The 22,534-nt window shown below is 51.8% G+C and overlaps 1 protein-coding gene and 1 long non-coding RNA gene across 4 annotated transcripts in view; one reads left to right on the forward strand and one right to left on the reverse strand.

The window, feature by feature from the left end:
* The first annotated feature begins 52 nt into the window (after positions 1–52).
* On the forward strand, positions 53–2,518 carry LOC147576341 (uncharacterized). The gene is made up of 2 exons (XR_015240685.1): positions 53–204; positions 1,125–2,518. It is a non-coding gene; the product is annotated as an uncharacterized LOC147576341 (long non-coding RNA).
* A 9,655-nt stretch (positions 2,519–12,173) lies between these two features.
* Positions 12,174–22,534, reverse strand: part of GSTP1 (glutathione S-transferase pi 1) — a 32,200-nt gene continuing 21,839 nt past the window's right edge. Inside the window, exons 1-8 of one of the 3 annotated variants that reach the window (XR_015240686.1) lie at positions 15,049–15,161; positions 14,637–14,672; positions 14,223–14,329; positions 14,024–14,111; positions 13,573–13,676; positions 12,812–12,919; positions 12,390–12,634; positions 12,174–12,335 (exon numbers count right to left, since the gene is read on the reverse strand). Coding sequence is in view for 1 of the 3 variants with exons in the window: in XM_086676749.1 (XP_086532875.1) it covers positions 12,446–12,634; positions 12,812–12,919; positions 13,573–13,676; positions 14,024–14,111; positions 14,223–14,329; positions 14,637–14,672; position 15,049 (633 nt within the window). In the remaining 2 variants the exon portion in view is untranslated. Of the gene's footprint in view, positions 12,336–12,389; positions 12,635–12,811; positions 12,920–13,572; positions 13,677–14,023; positions 14,112–14,222; positions 14,330–14,636; positions 14,673–15,048; positions 15,162–22,534 lie in introns of those variants that run through there. The other 2 variants (XM_086676749.1, XR_015240687.1) reach the window with 2 other exon arrangements.

The following is a 22,534-nucleotide window of genomic DNA, read 5'->3' on the forward strand; positions in this document are numbered from 1 at the left end:
CGCAGGAGGGCGGAGAGGCTGCTGGGAGATGTAGTCCCGTGGGCCTCGGAGCCCACCTCTCCACCGGTGCAGGTGGCGCTTACTCTCGCGCTCCTCTGCTCCGATTGTTCGCATTCGCCTCCGGACTCGAGACTTTCAAACCCTAAGTAACCAAACGTCGCGTGTCACCGTTTGCTGGGTTCTGGTGTTTCCCACTTTCTACAGGTTCTGCATTTAGTGTGCACTTGTATGTCTGGGTGTATGGCGGGAGGAGGAGAAATCAGGCAGGTTGCAGCCCGACGACCCTAATGACCGCGTTGTAATTATTCTGCCCTAGTCCAAGCCTGATGATCTCTCCCCGACCCCACTCTGGGCACCCCTGGGCTCAGGGAAGTATTGCTTATTAGCGGCAGAGAGCAGGGACAGCTCCAGAGCCAGGCAGGGGATTGTTGGTGGAGGTCTTAGGTTGGGGTGAGACCGAGAGAGTGGAAATGGTGAAGATGGGCCGGTGAGTGGCACGTCCTCTTGCCGGCGCTGCTAAGCTCGCGCGGCCATTCCTTCCTTAGCCCGTCAGTAGAGCCCGGGCCTTGGCACTCCTGCTCAAAATCTTGGGGTGGCCCCTAAGTGCCTTCACAGTCACGCCCTGGCCTAGCATTTAAGGACTCCGCCCCTCCCTCCGCAGGGTCATCAGGCCCAGACCCCATCACGCACGCACCCCCTGCCCAGGACCCCTTCTTCTTGGGACCTTAGGGCCGTTTATGTGGCTGTGCTCCTCCGCCCTGAGGAGGTCACGTGTCGTTTGCCTTCCCCTCGAAGTCGCGGAAGCCTGATTAACTCTTGTCTGTATCCGTTCTCTGGGACCCTTTGGCTCTGAGACCTTGCCCTGCTCCTGTGACAAGCATGTCCTTTTTGCTCTGTCCAGCTCCTCTATTCTCTTTTCCTGTTATCATCCCTTCTGGTCTCTCCTGCTGTTTAGAAACTCATTTGCCCTTATTTTCAAAGATACTCCCCACAGCAGCCTTGGAGAGAGTTAACGTTACACGTGAAAAAAATTGAGGCCCATGCAGGTTTTCCCTCTCGTCCATGGGCATGAGGGTGCCGAGTGGTAGGGCTGGAATCAAATCAAAGCTTTTCTTCCTTTCCAGAGTGCCCCCTCCCCCCCTCAAGCAAACGCACAGAACAACCACACGCGTGTGACCTTGACCTTCATTGAAGATGGCAGTGGTATTCCCAATAAAGGTACTAAAGCATCAGCACCTTGTCTGAGGTCTCACAGATGGGTAGGGCAGTACCAGGCCCAGGGCCCAGCGGTCCCGGCTCCCAGCCGGGGGACCCCCACTCCTGGGCAGGGAAAGAGATTGCCCAGACAGGCCTGGGGATTACACAGCTAATCCCAGCCTCCGCGACCTGAGTCCATGGATCCCTCCCTATGGGGCAGGAGAAGGGGGGCAGGATGGAGCCAGAGGGTGGATTCCTTCCTCATCCCTAACTGGGTCAAGGGAACACAAGGCCACGGGGAGAAGGCCGCCTGGGGATGCCGTGGACGGGAGATGGTGGGGCATGGGATGATGAGAAACTGAGAGTGAGGAGCAGGGTCTCCTGTTCATCCAGCACCAGGCTCTGTGCCAAGCACTTGCCATGTGTTATCTCCTTAATCCTCCCACAACCCAGAGCGTAGGAATGATGAACCCCTGTTTTCAAAAGAGGACAGAATGTATTAACAACGCAGAGTGGCCTGCCCCGGGCAGCACAGCTGCCAGAACTCAGCCTGAGGGTTCCTGACCTGAGATCCCCCACTCAGTCCCCACCCATCCAGAGCAACTACTTGCCAGGCTCCCCTCAGTGTCACCTCCCAGAGAGCCCTCCTCTGAGGCATCCCAGGCCCCGGCCGTCCCCTCTCCCTCCGCACCTGTCCCGTCCTATGCCACTTTCTCGCATCTGCCTCCCCAACCAGCCTCCAAACCAGAAGCCATTGCTGTGTTGGGCTAACTTTGCCTTCCAAATGCTCCTTGTTCCTGTGCCCTCCTGCCCATCCCATGTCCATGACCGGGGTTCGCTTTTAGCCGGAATTTTGCAAAGCTTCCTTGAGGTCTCCCAGCCTCCCATCTCGACCCCTCCGATTCCTTCTCTGCACCACGGGGTGAGTGGGATTGAACCTCAGATCCATGTTGTCTCTCCTTTGCCTGAGACCACCGAGGGGTGGTTCCCCAGTGTCCTCAGGACAAAGCCCAAGCCTCCTGGCCTGGCATTCAAGATCAAGTGCTGACTTCTCCGGCTCCAGCTCAGATGGCTCTCCCCACACAGAGGATCTCTCTGATTTCCACCAGAGGATCCGTCTTCCTTGCGTTCTCCTCCTGAGGAGCCCTTTGAATGTCACCTCCCACCATCTCTAGTAACCTTGCCACAGGTCCTTTGTGACAACGGCACGATCAGATCTTCTCTCTTCTCCACCCCACAGCACAGAGCTTCTCAAGGGAGGTGCTTACTCCATATTGTAATCCAGTTTTGTAATTGGAAAATGAAAAAAAAAAAAATCAACGTCTTTCCTGTTAGGAATTTAAGATGGAAAAGCAAAAAGAAAGGAGTAATATGTTTTCACCACCCTGACTTAAAACCCACTATCGTGTTTCCTTATTTGTTCCCACTCTGTTTTCTAGGTGATTTGAAAACACTTCACAAGCATTTGATCCTTAAAAATGTAGACCTTAACAGGAAAAAAAAAAAAAAAAAAAACCCACAAAAGTCCTTCCGCCCCAGAGCTAAATGCTTGAGTCCAATAATATCTTCCAATCCTTTATTTTTTTTTTTAATTTTTTTTTTCAACGTTTATTTATTTTTGGGACAGAGAGAGACAGAGCATGAACGGGCGAGGGGCAGAGAGAGAGGGAGACACAGAATCGGAAACAGGCTCCAGGCTCTGAGCCATCAGCCCAGAGCCCGACGCGGGGCTCGAACTCACGGACCGCGAGATCGTGACCTGGCTGAAGTCGGACGCTTAACCGACTGCGCCACCCAGGCGCCCCTCTTCCAATCCTTTAAAGAAAAAAAATGCCTTGGGGCGCCTGGGTGGCTCAGTCAGTTAAGCAACTGACTTCAGCTCAGGTCATGATCTCACGGTTCATGGGTTCAAGCCCCGCATCGGGCTCTGTGCTGACAGCTCGGAGCCTGGAGCCTGCTTCCGATTCTGTGTCTCCCTCTCTCTCGGCCCCTCCCCCACTTGTGCTCTGTCTCTCTCTCTCTCTCTCTCTCAAAAATAAATAAAATGTAAAAAAAGAAAAATTAAAAAAAAAAAAGAAAAAGAAAAAAAATGCCTTTACTTGTACATGCATTTACCTACAGGAACAATACGAGTGTTTCGTGCTTTCGTACATGTAGTCATGAATCTTGCTAGATCACAGTTTTTCACCTTGCTTTTTTGCATTCAAGACGCTATGTTTTTGAGATTAATCCATATGGATACAAATAGGTTTAGAAACATGATTACCTACAGGTAACACCAGAGCTTCAAGGTTAAGGATCTGGATTCAAAATCCTGCTTTCGCCACTTACTACCTGTGTGATTTTATGACCCGTGCCTCAGTTTCCCCTAATGGGAAATTAGGAGAAGCTGTGCCCTCAAGGAGCATCTGTTGGAATGGAGAACAGCAAATGAGCAGCTCCTGACACACAGCAAATGCCCGAAGAACGTTTAACTAAATGCCCTGGATTATAGATTCATTTGGACAAGATCCCCATCCTTACAATACTGAGTCTCCCCACCCAGGAGTGTGAGGTCCCTCCTCATTTTTTCAGATCTTGTAGGTTCCTTGCTAAACGTATGGCACTTTTTCTTTAAAAACGGTGCACATTTTTTAACATAGGAATTCTATGTGATGTCTTGCACTTTTACGTTTTGTGACCTCTGTTTTAATAACATTTTCTCATTGGTGTGAATAGAGCACCATCAATTTGCCTGATTAGTGCTGATCTGGACCCCTTAATGGACTCTCCTGTTATATAAAAGTTTGTCCGGGGGCGCCTGGGTGGCTCAGGCGGTTAAGTGTCCGACTCGATTTCGGCTCAGGTCGCGATCTCACGGTCGGTGAGTTCAAGCCCCATATCGGGTTCCGTGCTGACAATGCGGAGCCTGCTTGGGTTTCTCTCTCTCTCCCTCTCTCTGCCCCTCCCTGGCTTGTGCCCTCTCCGCCCTCACTCTTGCTCTTAAAATAAATAAATAAATAAGCTTAAAAAAAAAAAAACAAAAAACAGTCTCAGATAAAGCTGGAGGCTCAAAACCTTCACAAGAGTATCTGCCTAGGCTTTTCTCTGATATTTGTATTGCCTTCTACTTACAAAGTCTTCTTCTCCAAACAAGGAAGGGGTCTTTCTGCGGCAGGCAGAGGAATGACCTTTAACCTCCAAGTAGCTTGCTAACACACTAAGGGTATGGAATGTCCAGGCAATAAAATTTGAGTTGCCCTCCCAGATCTGGGCGTGGCTTGGTTTGTTGCCCAGGGGCACCTTGGAAATGGGCTGCCCTCCCATCAGGCAGGAAGGGAAAACATCCAGAGGACTCTGGCCTATTTATCTTGAGACAGCGCCTAAGTGTGACGATTGTCATGGCACCCTGTAACTAGGAGGTTTGCCAAGGCCTTTGGTGGAGTCCTTGAGCATATTAAGGAAACTCCCTTGCAAGGCCCAGTTTTATCATGCATGAATGGGGTGCTCGGTTTCATTGAATACTTCTACATCTCAGATGTTATATTGTTTTTCTTCCTTCTGCATTGCATCAATCCTTTTTCTAATCTGTTAAACTATGTTTGACCTAAAGGTGTGGTGGAGTGAGGCAGCTAGAACAGATTGTAGCCACTTGGGATTAAATCTTGGGCTCTCCTGCCTACCAGCTGTGTGGCCTTGGGCAAGTTCCTTGACATCTCTGTACCTCATAGTATCATTGTAATGGTTACATGTTTTAATCTCCGTAAAACCTTACGTGGTGCTGTGTGTCTACTGTTCTCGTGCTTTTATTTTCCAGGGACAAACCTTTTGGTCATGCGTTCTGTTCTTTCACTGTAATGCTGGCTCAGGTTTTACATCAGTGCTCATAAAGGAGGGTGGCCTATAGTTACATTTCCTCCAGGAAATCTTGTCCAGTTCTCTTAAAAGTGGATCGCTTTCGGGGCACCTGGGTGGCTCAGTTAGTTAAGTGTCCGACTTTGGCTCAGGTCATGATCTTGCAGTTCGTGGGTTCAAGTCCCCTGTCAGGCTCTGTGCTGACAGCTCAGAGCCTGGAGCCTGCTTCAGATTCTGTGTCTCCCTCTTTTTCTGCCCCTCCTCTGCTAGCTCTCTCTCTCTCTCTCTCTCTCTCTCTCAAAAATAAACTTTTTTTAAAAACATCTAATTAAATTTCATTTTGTTTTATTTTAACCCAATTAGCCTCTGCCTTTTAAAAAGTTTGACCCATTTACGTTTATTGGTATTACAATATTATATTGTGTTTTCTACTTAGCATTCTTTCTCTTTATTTCTTTTTCCCTCTCTTTTTTGGTTTTCTGCTGAATTAACTGTGTTTTCTTTGTGCCATTTCCTTCTCCACTCTTGTTTTGGAAGTTATGCATTTTGTTTCTATTTTTAGCAGTTCCCCTTGCATTTTTAACAGTCATACATAAATTTCTTTTTCAGGAAATGCTAATTAAGAGTCTATCCTGCTGAGTATGAAACTAAAACAAAAACAGAGTATACTGCCTCCCTCTGTGCATGCCTCCCTCCCAAATTCTGTCCTTCTGTTTTCTGGGTTGGCCCCATTTGTGACCTGGCGTTATGGGTCCCCTGCTTTGTGCTGCCAGTGGAGACCTGGCCTCAGTCATGGGGACCTCTAAGCTTTGTTCTCCAGGGCTGAGTACAGACTGAGGACCTGGCCCCAAGCCCTGTGCGTTCAGCCTGCTGTATTCCTGGCTGAGATACAAGCCTTCAGCGCCCCCCCCCCCCCTCCTGGCTAGACTACACGCTTCTTCTTGTTCATTTGTTGTTTTTGTTGCTTTTCCTTCAGAGGTTTACTTCAAGCCTACACAGAATTCCCTTTTTGTATCTGTGTGGCATTCAACTATTAACATTTTTTTTCTCCTCTGATTTTAATGCGTTTGAGAAGGACACGATGGATTTCTGGTTGTAGTCTGCTACCTTGAACTGGCTACCTTCCTATTTTTTTCCCATTCACTTAAACTTTAGAAAGTAAAGTCGATCGGTCATGGCCAGGGGGGTACACACAGGACCAGGTCAGTGCATTTGAGGCAAGCAGCACAATTGACGACGCGTCTAACACGGGTCTCCCTCCCTGTGCCCCAGCGTAGGATGCCTCTCATACCCTGTAGACTCTAGTCCTGACGTGAGCAAGAGCCACTCCCTGTCAGCTTGCCAATGTGTCAGGGCCCCTCTTTGGCTTCTTCTGGTTCTGAAGCACTGGACACTGCGGTCTCCCCTGTGGGGGACCCATCAGCTCTCAGTTGGGCACAGGTCCCAAGCACCAGTACAAGCCCACCCCTCCCGGCCCCCCCCTCACAGCACACCCACGGTCAGATGCCCAGCACATAAGGTCTAGGAGTCTGGAACATCTCCATGTTGGTCGTTTGCCCACTCCACATCATCCCTTGGAGTCCTGCCTACAGCCCCTTTGTCCCCTCGCACAAAAGCTCTTGTCTCTGCTCTGCCCAGTGTAGCCCTTGATGGCTATTTGGGGTGACAGACACCAGGAAGAGTTCACACACCGCTCAACCAATCCCAAGCTTTTAGAAACATGAGACTCATCTTCCCCATCCCTCAAGGGTTCGGTTTTTAGAAATGCTCTATCTTGTTCATCAGCAAAAAGAGAAAGAAAAAAAAAAAACCGCCAGACATTTATTATTGGAAACAGGTTGAACTGTTCATCTTCTGTTACATGTTTTTCCTCCCGATACACAAAACTCTTGGCCACAAAGGACCTGTGGCAGGGGAGCCCTGTTGCTGCAACAGGTCGTGACACCATAGCCAGTATTTATGGTTTTTCTTCCTTCTTCGTGAATCCCACACGTTTGCCTCCAGCGAGCACCCCTGCTGCTCAGGGGGCTTTACCAGGTGGGGGGGGGGGGACTTGATATCATGAAGATGTCATGTCTCTCCAAATTAATCTATGAAAACATTTGAATTCCAATCAAAATCCCGTCAAAGTTTTTCACAGAACTGGGAAAACGGATGCTAAAATCTATATAGAAGAACACAGGGTCGGGAATGGCCAGGCCAGGTTAGGAGAACAAGGCTGGGGGGAAGCTTCCCTACCAGACAGCAAGACTAATTATAAAGCTAGCAGAATCGAGAAGAGCCACCCAGTGTTTCTGAAATATGGTGCTTTATCACAGTTTGCTAGAAATTTTGCAATTTTGGTTTTGATTTCTTCTTTCACATGAGACATCTTAAGAGAGATTTATAGGGGTGCCTGGGTGGCTCGGTCGGTTAAGCGTCCAACTTCGGCTCAGATCATGATCTCACAGTTTGTGAGTTTGAGCCCCGCGTCAGACTCTGTGCTGACAGCTCAGAGCCTGGAGCCTGCTTCAGATTCTTTGTCTCCTCCTGTCTCTGCCCCTCCCACGCTCATGCTCTATCTCCCTCTCTGTCTCTCAATAATAAATAAACATTTAAAAAAATTTTTTTTAAATGTCATCGCAAGCCTGAGGTCATGGAGTCTCTTACTTTTTTTTTTTCTGTTAATATTTTATTTTCTGTTAATATTTTATTTTTCTCATCACATGTAGACAAACCCTACTTCAGGGTTTCTCATTCTTGACATTGAACATTTGGGACTGGATAATTATTTGCTGTGGGCACCTGTCCTGTGTGCATCATAGGACATTTGACAGCATCCCTAAGTGCCAGGAGCACCCCACAAGTTGTGACAACAAAAATGTCTCCAGACATTGTCAAATGTAACCTGGATGCAAAATCACACACACACACACACACACACACACACACACACACACACACATATTGAGAACCACTGATCTATTTGGATGTTATTGTATATGGTGTGAGGTAAGGATCCAGTACTTTTCCTCAATACGATGTATTAGTTTTATTAATATTAAATAATTCTTCTTTTCAAACTTGTTTATGATGCCACTGCTACTACATGTCCACATCCTATACGTGCGTGCATCTGTGATTGTATATGGTAGACCCTGACTAGATTATCACAAACTCATTTCCTTTTCCTGGGCACAGAACCCCCTTGCATCTGAATGGGACAGAAGTGAAGAGTGTCACTTCCAGGTCTGGACAGCAGGGAGCAGGTGTGTCTTCATCATGCTCTCTCTCTCTCTCTCTCTCTCATCCCCTTCCAAGGACACCTTGTCAGAGTATGAATCTGGGGGTTGAATGGGCCTACCCAGTTCTCACTCAGGGTCTCGTGACCACAGTCAGATGGCACTTGTTGTTGGGGCCACTCTGAGGGCTTCTTCCCTCACCTAGTGGGGCTGAAGGATGAGCCGGAGTCCGAAACAGCTGTGGCTCACTGTCTGGCTGGGGTGTCTCTCTCTCCCTCCTTCACTTGCCCCCCTCTACCCTCTCTGGTCTCTCCACGTGGGGTTCTCCCTGTGGCAGCCTCAGGGTAGCTGGATTTTTTACACAACGACTGAAGTCAGTTGTCCCCGAGGGAAACTGCAAAGCTGCATGACCTTTCCTGACTCAACCTAAGAAGCCCCACAATGTCTCTTCCACCGTCTTCATCCAGGCAGCCACAAGGAGGGCATAGAGACGCCAGAGCATAAAGTACTTGTGAACACGTGTCAAAATCACAAGCTATCCGACGCGGTCCCAGATTCCTTATCCCCTGGGTGTGGTGTTTGTCTCTCCCTCTGGAAGGTTGCAGGCAGGGTCTTCATTTCCTTCCCGACGACTCTGGAATTTTATGATCTGCTTTGTGGTTCTTTCGTCAACATGCTCGGCACTCATCGTGCCTTTCAGCTCGAAAGCCCATCTTCCGTCCTGGGAAAACTTACTGCGTTATTTTTATTTTACTATTTTTTTCCTACCCTCTTCTTTCTCCCTCTCTCTGGACCTCCTGGAATAATACTGTTATTCTTATCTTTCCATGCCTTTATCTTTTTTTTTTTTTATTTTCATGCGTATTTTTCAACTCTATCTTGAGATTTTTTCATTTCTGCAATCTCATTTTTAATTTCCAAGAGTTCCTGAGTATTCTTTATGATAGCCTCCCTTTTGGGGCGCCTGGGTGGCTCAGTCGGTTAAGTGTCCGACGTCGGCTCAGGTCATGAGCTCGCGGTCCGTGGGTTCGAGCCCCGCATCGGGCTCTGTGCTGTCAGCTCAAAGCCTGGAGCCTGCTTCGGGTTCTGTGTCTCCCTCTCTCTCTGCCCCTCCCCCGTTCATGCTCTGTCTCTCTCTGTCTCAAAAATAAATAAACATTACAATAGCCTCCCTTTCTTACCTCCTGGATGTAACACCTTTGGTTATGTCCCTGAAGATAATGATTAAAGCTGATTTGAATTTTTCTGATACCACCTGCACGGCCCCTATCTTTTCTGAGTTCTTTTTCTTTCCCCGTTTATTGCTGTCTCTCTTTTACGTGAGAGAGTTCTCTCAACTGTCTGGCAATTATCTGTTGTCCTTTGATATCTGTCGTGTCAGGGGTGAGCGGGAAAGCTGAGGGTTTATCAAACACAGACCCTGTCACCAGGGCCCCTAAATGTCAGTTTCCGCTTCTCCCAGAGGATTCCTCCAGTCTTCCACTGGGCTGTGGGCCTCTGCCCACGCTCCAGAAGCTGGGCTGGAGGGCTGGACAGGGGGTCTTAAGGTTTGAGTATGAGGACCGTCCCCTGGCCCGCAGGCTACGCAGCCCCACCCACTGAATAGGGGCCAAGTGAAGACCTGCTGCTTTTGCTAGTTGCCACAGGTGCCCGAAGACCCACCTAACGGGCACGGGGTCTGCTGGGGAAGGGTGATGCAGCGACAGCCCCTGAGGGAGGTCACCAGCCCCAGCTGTGTGGCTTTTTCTGCAGCCAGATCCTCCGGACAGGCATTCCCACAGACCCACTCTTAAACCTCTTCGCCAAAGCCCCCTCGTGCCAGGCCCCCAGTCTTGGCCTCTTCCAAATTCCTGGGATCTCCCGGGGCCTCAGGGCCATCTCAGCGGGTCCTGAAGGAACCACGTGCCTGGGGACAGTGCCGTTTGGCACACCACCTCTGTCTTGGTGTTCCGATGGGCGACCCAGACCGGTCCTCGTGGTCAGGTGGCCGGGCTCCCCCAGGGCTCAGAACGGCCAGGAGCGGCTCCTCAAAAGGACGATGTGTAGGCTCCTGTTTTCTCCCTGCAAGATGCTTCTCCGCTTGGCTTTAAGTGCCTGAGGAAGAGGCTTCCACTGGCTGGGGTCCCCCGTCTCCAGAAAGACGAGAGGCTGGGAACGCAACAGACAGTGGCCAGACCACAGGGGAAAACAGAACTCTGACCCCGCGACCCACCGCAGCCCGCCCAGAAAACCAACCTCTTGTCTGCAATAACCAGCCAGGAAGCCGGCGGCCGTGGGGCGCGCCTGCGGGAAGTCAGACTGCTAGCTCTAGGGGACAACGCAGGAAGCCAGGCAGCGAGCCTGGTGACAATTGCCCGGAATGTCCAGGACTTCATTCACAAGTGATAGCTTCCCCAGTTTTTATTTTTTCCTACTTAAGACCAACCAGAAAAAGCCACCTCTGCTCCCCCCCCCCACCCCAGTTCTACCAAGCCCGCTCACTGCTTCCCCAGGCCAGCAGCCTCCATTCAGGGCGCACCCGAAGCCTCCCTTCATCCCCGCACGAAGCCCTCCCTCTCCCCTGCCTGCTGAGTCTCTGCCAAACACAAGTGAGCAGCCAACCCCCTCGCCAGCAAGTCTGAGTGAAGAGCACTGCTCACTGCCATTTGCTGCTCTAGAAGGCAGCTAGGCCCGTGGCTCCCAGAAGAGGAACGTAAGGTGCTGATGTGGAGGAAAAAGGAGGGCAGACCGGTCTCCGTCGGTCCACGGGGCAGGGCTCTTCGGGATGCAGAGGACAAGATGTGCGAGGGCAATGTGCTGCCCGAGGAAGGGCGGAAGGAGCGGGCCCGGCCTAGCTCTGAAATCCCCCTGGGCTCTCCCCCCACCGGGGGCCAAATCACCCGGCCGGGCCCAGGCGCTGCCCCGCAGGAGCACCATCAGTGTGCCCACGGTCCTCGGACAGGGCCCACCTATCTGTGCCACCTTCTGGCCTGCTGCCGAATGTCCGCGCCAAGGAGAGGGCTGCGCCCTTCAGCTTCCAGAGGCTTCCCTTAGCTCAGGGTCTTCCTCCACCACCAAATGAGGGGATTCTAGCTGACCGTCACTGACCGCTCTCAGGGTCCGGTCTGGGGGAGCCAGAGGGGCCTGGTCTCAGCGTGGGGCGGGCGGGGGGGGGGGGGGTAGTCCCACGGCCCTCTCTCTGAACCCCTCCCCGATCCCCTGCAGAGGCAGGATGACGCTGGGAGTTGACCAGATTCCCTTAGCCTGAGAACAAAGGAGAGATCAGACGGGATGGGTCAGATTATGCTGTAGTAACAACAGCTCTAAAATGCCAGCAGCGTAAAACCGCAGGGTCATTGCTCAATCACATCACGTGTTCGCCACACTTTAGCGGGGGCTCTGCTCCACGTCGTCCTTACACGGGGCCCAGGCTGCCATCACCTGTCCTGGAGGCTGGGGAGGACAGCGCTGGGATCTCGCATGGGCAGCGGCCGCCCCGGGACTGATTTGCCCACACTGCGCCCAGCCCACCGCCTACTGGAATGCGTCAGAGGCCCCTCCCCCTGGCAAGGGTCGTTTTCGCATGTCACTCTCTGCCCGGGGAATGTGGATGGTGAGACAAGGCGGTGGGAGAGCCAGCGGATCGCGCAGGGTTGCTCCTGTGTCCGAGACGCAGGGGGGAGCCGGGAGGGCCCCCCCGGAACAGCAGTGACTGCCCCTCCTCGCACTGACCCAGCCTGGGCCGCACACAGCTACTCAGCTCCTACCCTCAGCCCCCTTCCCCAGGGGCCCCTCGGCTCCTGGGCTCCGCCGCCCCGGGTGGAGGCCCTTGTGGCAGGTGGCCCTGCTGAAACCAGAAAGCATTTTGTATTAAGTGAGCCTCTTCTCTCTCTCTAGACTGTGGGCATCTCCAGCACAGAAACCGTAGTTCATTTCTCTTACTGCTTTTTTTAATTTTTTCGGTCTCTTTATTCCTGTTCCTGGAGCTCAGCAGACTGGGTTGAAGGCCCTAAGAAGATACATCCATGTGTTTTAGGACTCAAGCGTCCTAGCTGGCTGCCCCATCCCTCCCTCAAACCTGACTGTTGAGGATGTGAGAGCCCCTCCCCAGGAAACTGAATGCTCACAGCAATGCTTCTCGCTTGGAAATTTTATTGGTCCCCAGGAAAGGGAGGCAGGCAGCCCCCACCTCCCGCCGAGGGTGCTGCAAACTCTCACTGCTTCCCGTTGCCGTTGATGGGACGGTTCACGTGCTCAGGGGAGGCCAGGAAGGCCTTGAGCTTGGGCCGGGCGCTGAGGCGCGCCACGTAGGCCGAGAGCAGGGGGAAGGAGTCCAGGCAGCCGGGGGCCAGGACCTGGTGGATCAGCAGCAAGTCCAGCAGGTTGTAGTCCGCGAAGGAGATCTGCAGGGCAGAGGGCAAGGGACTCAGCAGGCGGGAGCGTGGGAGCCAAGGAGTCTGAGCCTTTCCCTAAGTCCGCCCCATTCTGCTGAGCCACGGGTTCCTGAGTTCCCTCTGCACCTGTTTCCCCTCCGCCAGAACGGGATGGTGCAGAGGGGCAGGACAGAGCCAGACGCTCACCTGGTCGCCCACGATGAAGGCCTGGCCCCCCTGGTTCTGGGACAGCAGCGTCTCGAAAGGCTTCAGGTGCCCCGGCAGTGCCTTCACATATTCCTTCTTGCCTGCCTCCTGCCAGAAAGACACCACCGCGTGTTACCCTCCTGACCCCCACGCTGCGGCCCACCCCAGCCTCTGCCCCAGCCCTGAGACACCCCCTTCTTTTTGCCCTATTTCGTGAATCACCACCCGCCCAGGCCGGAGCCCCAGTGCCCCCCTGCTCACTTCCCATCCCCAGGGCCGCACCACATCTTGTCCAGCTCAGCCGTGGATTCTTCTTTACCCCACCCCCCCCCCTCCGCCTCTGCCGTGGTCTCCCACCAATCAACTCCAGAAGTCTTGGAAGATCCTTCTAGATCTCACATCCATACCCGGCCCTGCTTAAGATGCCTCGATGGCTCCCCACTGCCATCAGAGGACTATCCAGCCAGCCAGTTCGAGGCCCCGAGGATCTGGGCCTCTTGCCCCTCCAGTGCCAACTCCTGCCACACTCCCTCTCCCTCCCCCACGGCCACACACACACGCCCTGCGAAATTGGCCCCAGGTCCTCAGATGTGCTCCAAGTCAGGATACTTTCTGCACCTCAAAGGGCCAGCACCTGCTTCCAGAAGCTGGCTACAGGTCCTTCCCCTCCCCCGCCACTAAGAAGCCCAGCCCTCCCAGGCCGGAGGGAGGCAAGCCTTTCTTTGTACTCCACCGTGCCCAGCCCTGGCGCCCGGGCTCACATAGTTGGTGTAGATAAGGGTGGCGTATTTGCAGCGAAGGTCCTCCACCCCGTCATTCACCACGTCCACCAGGGCTGCCTCGCGCTGGTCCTTCCCGTATAGCCCTGGGGAGAAAGTCAGCCAAAGCATGACTGGGTGTCTGACATGCCACTGGCAGGCCATGTGGCGGCCTGTGGGCACAGCCGTGGAGAAGGAAGGCCGGAAGGCCGGTCCTGACGCACGGTAGGCGCTCAGAGCTCAGCAGGAGGCAGACCCAGGCTTGACTGGGGGCAAGTTAGATAACCTCCTCGTGCCTCTGTTTCCACCATCCCAAAGGGCTCACCAGGCAGCTTGATTTAAACGGAGGAGGTTCAGAGGGGGGTAACAAGGAGATGTGTGGGAACACTGGCTGATGCTTGCCCCTCCCCCCCCCCCCCCCCCCCGCCCTGCCACCTGCAGCCTCAAGACTCACCAAGGGTGCGCCCCAGGTGTCGCAGGATGGCATTGGACTGGTACAGAGTGAGGTCTCCGTCCTGGAACTTGGGGAGCTGCCCGTACAGCTGGGGGTGGGGGTGGGGGGCGGCACAGCTCCGTCAGAGATGCGGAGCTTGGCTGCCCCCCCCCCCAGCTGCCCAGCCCCTGGCCCCCCTCTGGGCACGGCAGCCACTCACACAGGAGGCCTTGAGCGGGCCCTGCATCCAGGTCTCCTTGGTCACCACCTCTTCCTTCCAGCTCTGGCCCTGGTCGGCCAGCAGCATGCGCATGGCCTCGCAGCGCCCTGGGGGAGGGGAGGACAGGGTGGGGGGATGCAGGGAGACCCCAGCCTCAGAGCACCCTGGGGAGGGGCCGTGGAGGCAGGGACTCCGATGACGACCCCGCTGGACACTAGGGAGGGGACGGGCCAAGGTGGAGAGAGCGGATATTCGGGCCTAGGGAGCGCAGGGGAGCAGGGAAGGAGGCCCCAGCTAGTACCCACATGATGGAGGGGCGGGGTGGGGGTCTTGGGGTGCTCCCCAGGTGGGCGAGGGGCGTGGGCTGCAGCCCCAACCTCTGCCTCCCCCGGCTGCCAGTCACAGGGCACCTACCTCGGACCGGGAAGTAGACAATGGTGTAGGGCGGCACTGGAGCGTATGGAGAGAAGTCTGTTAGGGTCTGGGAGGAGGCGATTACGGACGGGAGAGAGCGCCAATCCGTCCTCCCTGGGGTCCCCTTGCCGGCTCTGGGCGCTCCGGGACCGTGGGAGCAGGTCTCTGCGCTGGAGGCGCCGAGCCCCCCGCCCCCGCCCCGGAGAGCCAACCGCGCGCCGCTGGCGTCGTGGGTCCCCTGGATCCCCATCCCGGCGCGGGGGTGGCAAGGGGGGCGGGGGTGCAGGGCCTTCCAGGAACTCTGGTCCGAAGCTGGGGGGGGGGGAGGGTCCGGCCTCCAGCCGGGAGCGCCCCGAGGCCTCTGGAAGCGCCCCCCCCCCCTCCCCCGGAGGCCCAAGCGGGGGGGACTCACTGGTTGCAGCGCGGACAGCGGCGGCTCAGGCGGCGGTGGAGCTCAGGCCCGGCCCGGCCTCCAGCCTTATAAGGGTTGTCCCGCCCATCCCCGTCCCGCTCCACCCCGATGCTGACTCACGGCGCCCCGGAAGCCCCGCTCCCGGTCCCGAGCCCCGCGGGTGCCCCCAGCCCACCGTCACACCGGCCGGAGGCCCTGCCAGCCCGCCCGCCGCCCCCTACAGGCGGCCCGAAGTTTGTGCTCAACAGCGGCCGGGCGCTGATGACTCCCCGGCCAGCGCCAGCGCACCAGCGGCCAGATTCTTCCAGAGCCCTTCGCGTTTGCCCACCGCAGCTGCTTTCCCCGCTTGGTTCACAGACCTCAGAGGCACAAAGCCTTTGTCGACCAGAAAAACAAAACAGGCGGTTATTTTACCAGCAAAATGGGTTTATTCGGGAACAGCAGAGAAGTGTTATTCGGGACAAGCAAGCTATGGGAAAACCACGGGCAAGTCCAGGGAACAAAGGACAGGAACTCTACTTTTTAGAGAAACAGGAGGGAGCGGAGAGGGGCTGCTTTCAAAGAAACTCTATTGGAAGAAAAGAGGGGGTGATGGATTTTCATTGGCTGGGCTGTTGGAGGAGGAGAGGAGAAAATGGTTCTTTTCCTCCTGCTGGGAGAGTAAAAAAAAAAAAAAAAAGAGAGAGGCTTCCTGTGGGGTCTGCAACTGAGGAGGAGTGTTCTGGCAGAGAGGTCCCCCCCTCCCCTATTTTACGTGAGGTTTTCTTTATTCAGTCTCACAAAAGGGGGAACCCTTTTGATCAAAATCTCCTTCCTCTCCCCACTCCAAAAGCATCCATGATCAAGAGTCCCATTTTCCAAATTCAGTGGGTTTTTTGTCCCTTCCTGCCAGGAAGGACCCTTCCCGGGTGGCATGTCCCACATTGGAGGGAAAGTACACAGATGGGAAACCCCTGACGCCACATCTGTAACCAGGAGGGTAGAAGGGAGGACTCTCAGGCATTTCCTCTGTGGAGTCTGTATCTTTCCAAAGTCGTTCAGGTTGGAGATCATCTCAAAGCATTGAATGGCATCACCTTATTGGGTACATCATTTCTACAATGATTTGACATGCAACGGCTACAAAACTTAAAAGTAATGCTATGAAACATAAAACGTAATTAAAGGCAACATGACGATTCTAAATTGTATGATGGTTCTGAGTTGTGCCCCTAGGCCTGAAGGTGATGACGGAGCTTGGGGCAATCTGAGGATTAAACACAGGCTGGCACACACACACACACACACACACACACACACACACACACCGGCAGAATATATGTGATATTCCTCGGACACTCCTGGCTACCCAAGAACAAAGGAGAGGGGTTTAAGTGCTTGCCATGGTAATGTGGGAAACTAAGGCAAATGAAAAATTAAATTCCCTTACTGCCTACAGCCCATTGACAAGTCCTTGAAACCTCCCTCTAGGACCTCAGTGGCCTCAATGATGACACTTTGCTGGGACAAGAGAAAACCCTAGCCTAACACTATCCTAACGTACAGGATCCTGTCTTTTTTTTAAATCTCAGCTGCCCCAATATATATGCTGACAATCATACTCCAAGCTTATGCCCCCCCACCCCCCACATAGCTAAAGGGTCTCATGACTGGGGTCTTATTAAATGGTAAGAAATGGTGTTTCCCTAGCAACAGCTAGCCCCTCAAGGCCCTGGAAACCTTGCTTCCAAAATTCCTTAGAGACTTATTCTATTCCTGACCCCCTCCCAACCTGAGGGGATATAATCAGTTACCCATCAGGACCCCAGCGCAGCTCTTCCTGCCCCTGGGTCCTATCCCCGTGCTTTAATAAAATCACCTTTTTGCACCAAAGACATCTTCAAGGACTCTCTGTTGGCCGTCAACTCTGGACCACCCTACCATCACCCCAATAAAGGGGAGATGGGACGGGAGGGCCAAAGGTAGCCAATAAAAAAAAAAGGACCACGGAGAATCAGGTGCAATTTGCTGTAGCCCTAATTTTGTGCAATTGGGTTTCTACGTCCCCTGAGGCATGTATCTACATGCAGCCAGGAGATGGTGTTTGCTATCACACAGCTGCTTCCTTGTTCGGCAAGGAGATAATCAAGGGCTATGCAATCGTCTTAGACAACGAGTTAAGTGCTCGTTAACCGGCTGCTCCTGTATTTGCTGTGGAATTGGCCTGCTCTCTTGACGTTAGGGAGAGATTTCCAATCACGTTCTCATTCGCACTTACTCCAACCCTGGGGAGAAAAGTTGCCTGGGGAGGCAAACTCGGAATCCTGTCCGTCTCCTGGGAGCTCCTGTTCAGGGCAGCCGTGGAGAAGAAATGGCACAGATCAATGAGGGGTTTCTGATTTGTTACGAAAAGAAAATAGAATCGTAAACACGGCAAGAGCACGTTGCCCTTTTAGCCTCCAGCTGTCAAGACAAGGCGTTGCCCCAGCCCGGGCATCATTGTCAGAAACCCCACATTTAGAGGAGTAGCCGGGGGGGTGTGCATAAAGCTCCCTCACAAGCACCGTCTATGGACCCCTTGACCTGTATACAGAATTAGCACTCTTCAGCCAAGACTTCGATGCTGCATTATTACGTGTTTAAAGAGTACCTAGATGTATGGGTGTGTCAGTAAGCTGACAAATGGCCCTATTTATATTGGCTGCCCCAAAATAGATACAGTTGGAGATAGATAGATAGACGATAGATAGATGGCAGACAGATATTATTTATACTTATATATATTTCAGAGATCTTGCTTTCCCATCCCAGGGAAGGGTTAAATTGAAGCAAGGAATGGGGTTTGGTGGGTTCAGTACTCTAACCTTATAAAAGGGACCTCAGGAACAATCTAGGCACACAGTGGAACTTGGGATTCTGGTGAATTCACTTAAAGAGTGAATTAAGGGATCGCTGTTGTTATAAACAGATGGAGGTTTCTGGTGACAAATCCGGCGATCAGAGAGGTTTCCCCTTTTTGCAGTAGATTGGGAAATCAGATGGGAGTGTTATCTGTCTGGAGAAAACATAGTAAGACACAACAGTGAGACAGGGGTACACAGGCCTGGCCCACTCATCTTGGGAAAGCTGTCTCCGCTGGATGTCGTCTGCTTCAATTACTGGAAATCCTTACGTTCAGGTCACCAATCCATGTGCAGATCTGACTGGGCCTTGGTGCTTTCTTTATTTATTAAGTTTATTTATCTGATTTGAAAAAGAGAGCACAAGTGGGAGAGGGGCAGAGAGAGAATCCCAAGTAGGCTCCACACTGTCAGCACTGAGCATGATGTGGGGCTCGAACTCACGAACCACGAGATCATGACCCAAGCCAAAGTCAGCCGCTTAACCGACTGAGGCACCCAGGCACCCTGGTGCTTTCTTTAGATGTAACACGTGAATCAGGAGTCAATTCCCTGATGTTTGGAGACACTAGGGTTAGCTAACAGTACCTGGTAGGAGGCCTCCCAACGAAGTTGAAGAGAATCGTTGTGGACGTGTCTTTTCCGATAGAGGAAACAATCTCGGTGTTGCAAGGTGTGAGGGTTAATATCCTCATCTGCCTGGAGTGTGCTGTAAAAAGGTTGCTCTACCTGGGGCGCCTGGGTGGCTCAGTTGGTTGGGCATCCGACTTCGGCTTGGGTCATGATCTCATGGTCTGTGGGTTCGAGCCCCACATCGGGCTCTGTGCCGATGGCTCTGACCCTGGAGCCTGCTTTGGATTCTGTGTCTCTCTCTGTTCTTCCCCCACTCACGCTCTGTCTCCCTCAAATAAATAGATGTTAAAAAAAAATAAATAAAAAAAGGTTGTTCTACCAAAGCATGATTGCTTTCAATAGAAGCAATTGGGCCTTTAGAATATTGACATATATCTCCTTTTGCTAACTGTGGATCAAAGGAGGCAGGGGCAAAGCACATTGGGCACCTTGTGACTACCTCAAAGGATGAAAGTCTATGAGTTCCAAAGGGGGCAGATCCAAGATTTAGAAGGACCAAGGCCAATGTTCTAGGCTAAGATAGTTGAGGGGTCTCTATAAATTTTGCCAATGAGGTTTTAAAAAAATTTTGTTAATGTTTACTTATTTTTGAGAGAGAGAAAGAGAGCATAAGTAGGGGAGGGGCAAAGAGAGAGGGAGACACAGAATCGGAAGCAGGCTCCAGGCTCTGAGCTGTCAGCACAGAGCCCGATGTGGGGCTCGAATCCATGAACCTCGAGATCATGACCTGAGCTGAAGTCGGGCGCGTAACCAACTGAGCCACCCAGGCGCCCTCCAATTGAGTCTTGATGATGCGTTAGTGTGTTGATTAGCCCTGAGGACTAAAGTTGATATTGCATGGTCAAAGTGTAGAACTGCCTGAACAGCACAACCCTCTCAGGGCACCTGACCGGTGAAATAAGTTCCCTGACCATTGTGAAGCATGGGAGGGGTTCCCCAAGCAGGAAAAACCTTTTTAATAGGATTTTGGCAACAAAAGAGGCCTTAGCCTATCTACAAGGAAAACTTCAGTCCAGTGAGAAAACATGCAAACCATAACTGAAACGTATTTATATCCATGAGATGGGGCATTCTAGATAAAGTCCATCTGCCAAGCCTGGAAAGGTCCATTGGGCAATTTTAAACACCCAGAGTTGGTATGGATGGCCATCCCAGGATTGTATTTTGGAAGGTGTGAGGTATGACAAGTGAGACGAGCATTTTTTTTTTTTTTTGGTGACCTTATTAATACTTCCTTACCAGTGTTGGTTCAAACAGGCTATCATTTTATCAGTAGACCAACGATTTGAAGTAGGTACTATGGTCAATAATGGGAATTTTAGAGTCTGGCAGGACTACATTGTATTTGGCCCAGGCTATAGTCGTCTCTTCTTAACCAACAATGATTAGATTTTCAATATTGTTTTCCCCTCTCTGGGGCCAATTCTTAGGCATCTCTTGTCAAATTTTTCTAGATGATCATTTGGAAGAACATCCCTTTGGACCATGACAGAGGTTTGGCTCTTGGTTTCCTTGAGCATTTTTGGTAGAAATATCAGCAAGATGGTTTCCTTTGGCCTCCAGGAAGTTGAGTCTGGCATGCACAGGAACCTTACTAACAGCCAGACTGGACACAAGCAGGTGGCCTCTAATCATAAATGGGGCTTAGTTTGGGGTTTGGGGGAGGTCAGGATGCCATGAAGCCTCTCTAGATCTCAGTGTAGCCCCTGTTCCAAGATCAGGTGCCCTAAATATTGAACCTGGTCTTCAGCAAACTGCAATTTTCTTAGAGAGAGAATTTAATGTCCCTTTTGGCTTAAAGTTTTAGCAAGTGGACGCTGTCTTCCTTTGAAGAGGTTTGAGGAAAGCAGAGAAGTAAATTATGTACATACGGTAACAAAGTAGGGTGTACAGAAAACCTTTTTTTTTTTTTTAAATCAGAGAGAGAGAGAACAGAAAACTTTCTATCATCCAAATCAGCCTTTAAGTTGCGTGGAGGGGCGCCTGGGTGGCTCAGTCGGTTAAGTGTCCGACTTCGGCTCGGGTCACGATCTCACGGTCCGTGAGTTCGAGCCCCGCGTTGGGCTCTGGGCTGATGGCTCAGAGCCTGGAGCCTGCTTCAGATTCTGTGTCTCCCTCGCTCTCTGCTCCTCCCCCGTTCATGCTCTGTCTCTCTCTGTCTCAAAAAAAAAAAAAAAAAAAAAAAAGTTGCGTGGAAAGTACGGACCTTCTGCGAAACCCTGGGGCATTACTGTCCGGGTGTATTGTTCTCCTTCCCAAGTGAAGGCAAAAAGATGCTGGTTGGCCTTATCCACAGGGCTTCTGAAGCACGTGCTACGTAAATTGATCACAGTGAACAATTTGCTTTCAGTGGGGATGGAGGCCTCTAAAGTATGGGGATTGGAAACAGCAGGGTGCTGAGAGACAACATTATTGTTTATGGCTCGCAGGTCTTGGACAAACTTCCATCCTTGACCACTGGGGCTTCAGGTAAAACAGGGGTATGACAGGGACCAGTGCAGGGGACAGTGAGGCCCTGAGCCTTATAATATTTTATCATGGGCCTGATGCCTTGAAGGGATTTTTCTTTTTATAGGATTGATTCATTCTGGGAGAAGGTTTGAAGGATCTATTTGAATCTTAATGGGAGATACACGGTGGATTCTGTCAATATGAGTCGAAGACTTGACTGGTGGTAGAGGGTGGTGACTGATTAGTGTCCTTGGAGTTAGCTCCAGTGCCATCAGCAATGGGGCAAATAAAATATGTTGAAGGGTCAGGGCACCTGAGTGGCTCAATCAGTTAAGCGTCTGACTCTTGATTTCAGCTTAGATCATGAGATCGAGCCCCAGGTTGGGCTCTGAGCTAGCAGCATGGAGCCTGCCTGGGATTCTCTCTGTGTCTCTCTGTCTCTGTCTCTGTCTCCCTCTCTCTCTGCCTCTCCCCTGTGCTCTCTGTCTCTCAAAATAAATAAATACACATTTAAAAAAATGATGTTGAAGGGTCATTTGATTCACCTGTTTGGCTACTTTGATTGCTACTGTCAAATTCTAGAATTGTTTCTCCTTTGAAGAGAAGGAAACTCCAGCCTGATACTTTTTTTCCCAAGAAACCTCAGCCCAATGACTGAATCAGGGTGGAGGAACTAAGGGGAAAGGGGCAGATACCTCTTAGAGGATCTAAACAGAAGGGAAAAGGTTTAGAGACAGAAATCTGTTGAGGTTTGTTAGAAACCCCCACTATAATGGGAGCACCTGGGTGGCTCAGTGGTTAAGAAACCCCCACTATATAAATCATTAAAAAAGTTTAAGTTAGTTTGTTTATTTATTTATTTATTTATTTATTTAGATTAACTGGATTCGGAGGGGACATGGTTTCCCATTCCATCTGGTCCTTTGAAAGAGAAGAGAATGATCCTGATTCAGCCTATTAAAAAACAGAATCAAAGCTACCCGAGTGGATTCGACCTCCAAAGGAAGACCAGAATTCTCCTTAAAAACAATCTGCAGTTGGGGGCGTCTGGGTGGCTCAGTCAGTTAAGCGTCTGACTTCGGCTCAGTTCAGGATCTCGCGGTTCGTGGGTTCGAGCCCCGCATCAGGCCCTGTGCCGACAGCTCAGAGCCCAGAGCCTGCTTCGGATTCAGCTTCTCCCTCTCTCTCTGCCCCTCTCCTGCTTGCACTCCCTCATTCTCTCAAAAATAAACATTAAAAAAAAATTGAAGACAACAAGCTGCGGTTGATTGTAATAGTTGTGAACAGGTTTATCACGTTTTTGCGTGCAAGTCTGAATTTTGTTCCAAACAACGGGCTTAGGAAAAGCTACTGTAATTGCTTGGTGGAAATTTCCAGTGAGTGTTCAGACATCTTGCCAAAAGTTAGGCGTCTGATTCTCTAAATCTCTTTTAGGATTTCCCATTGGGCAAGTTTCAGCCAATGTCGGACCCGACCCTCGTCAACAAGCATGTGGACTAATTGATACAATCTCAGAAACTAAG

This window comes from Puma concolor, chromosome D1 (assembly GCF_028749965.1).
Source record: "Puma concolor isolate L17-30 chromosome D1, mPumCon1.1.hap2, whole genome shotgun sequence".
Classification (NCBI taxonomy): Eukaryota; Metazoa; Chordata; class Mammalia; order Carnivora; family Felidae; genus Puma; species Puma concolor.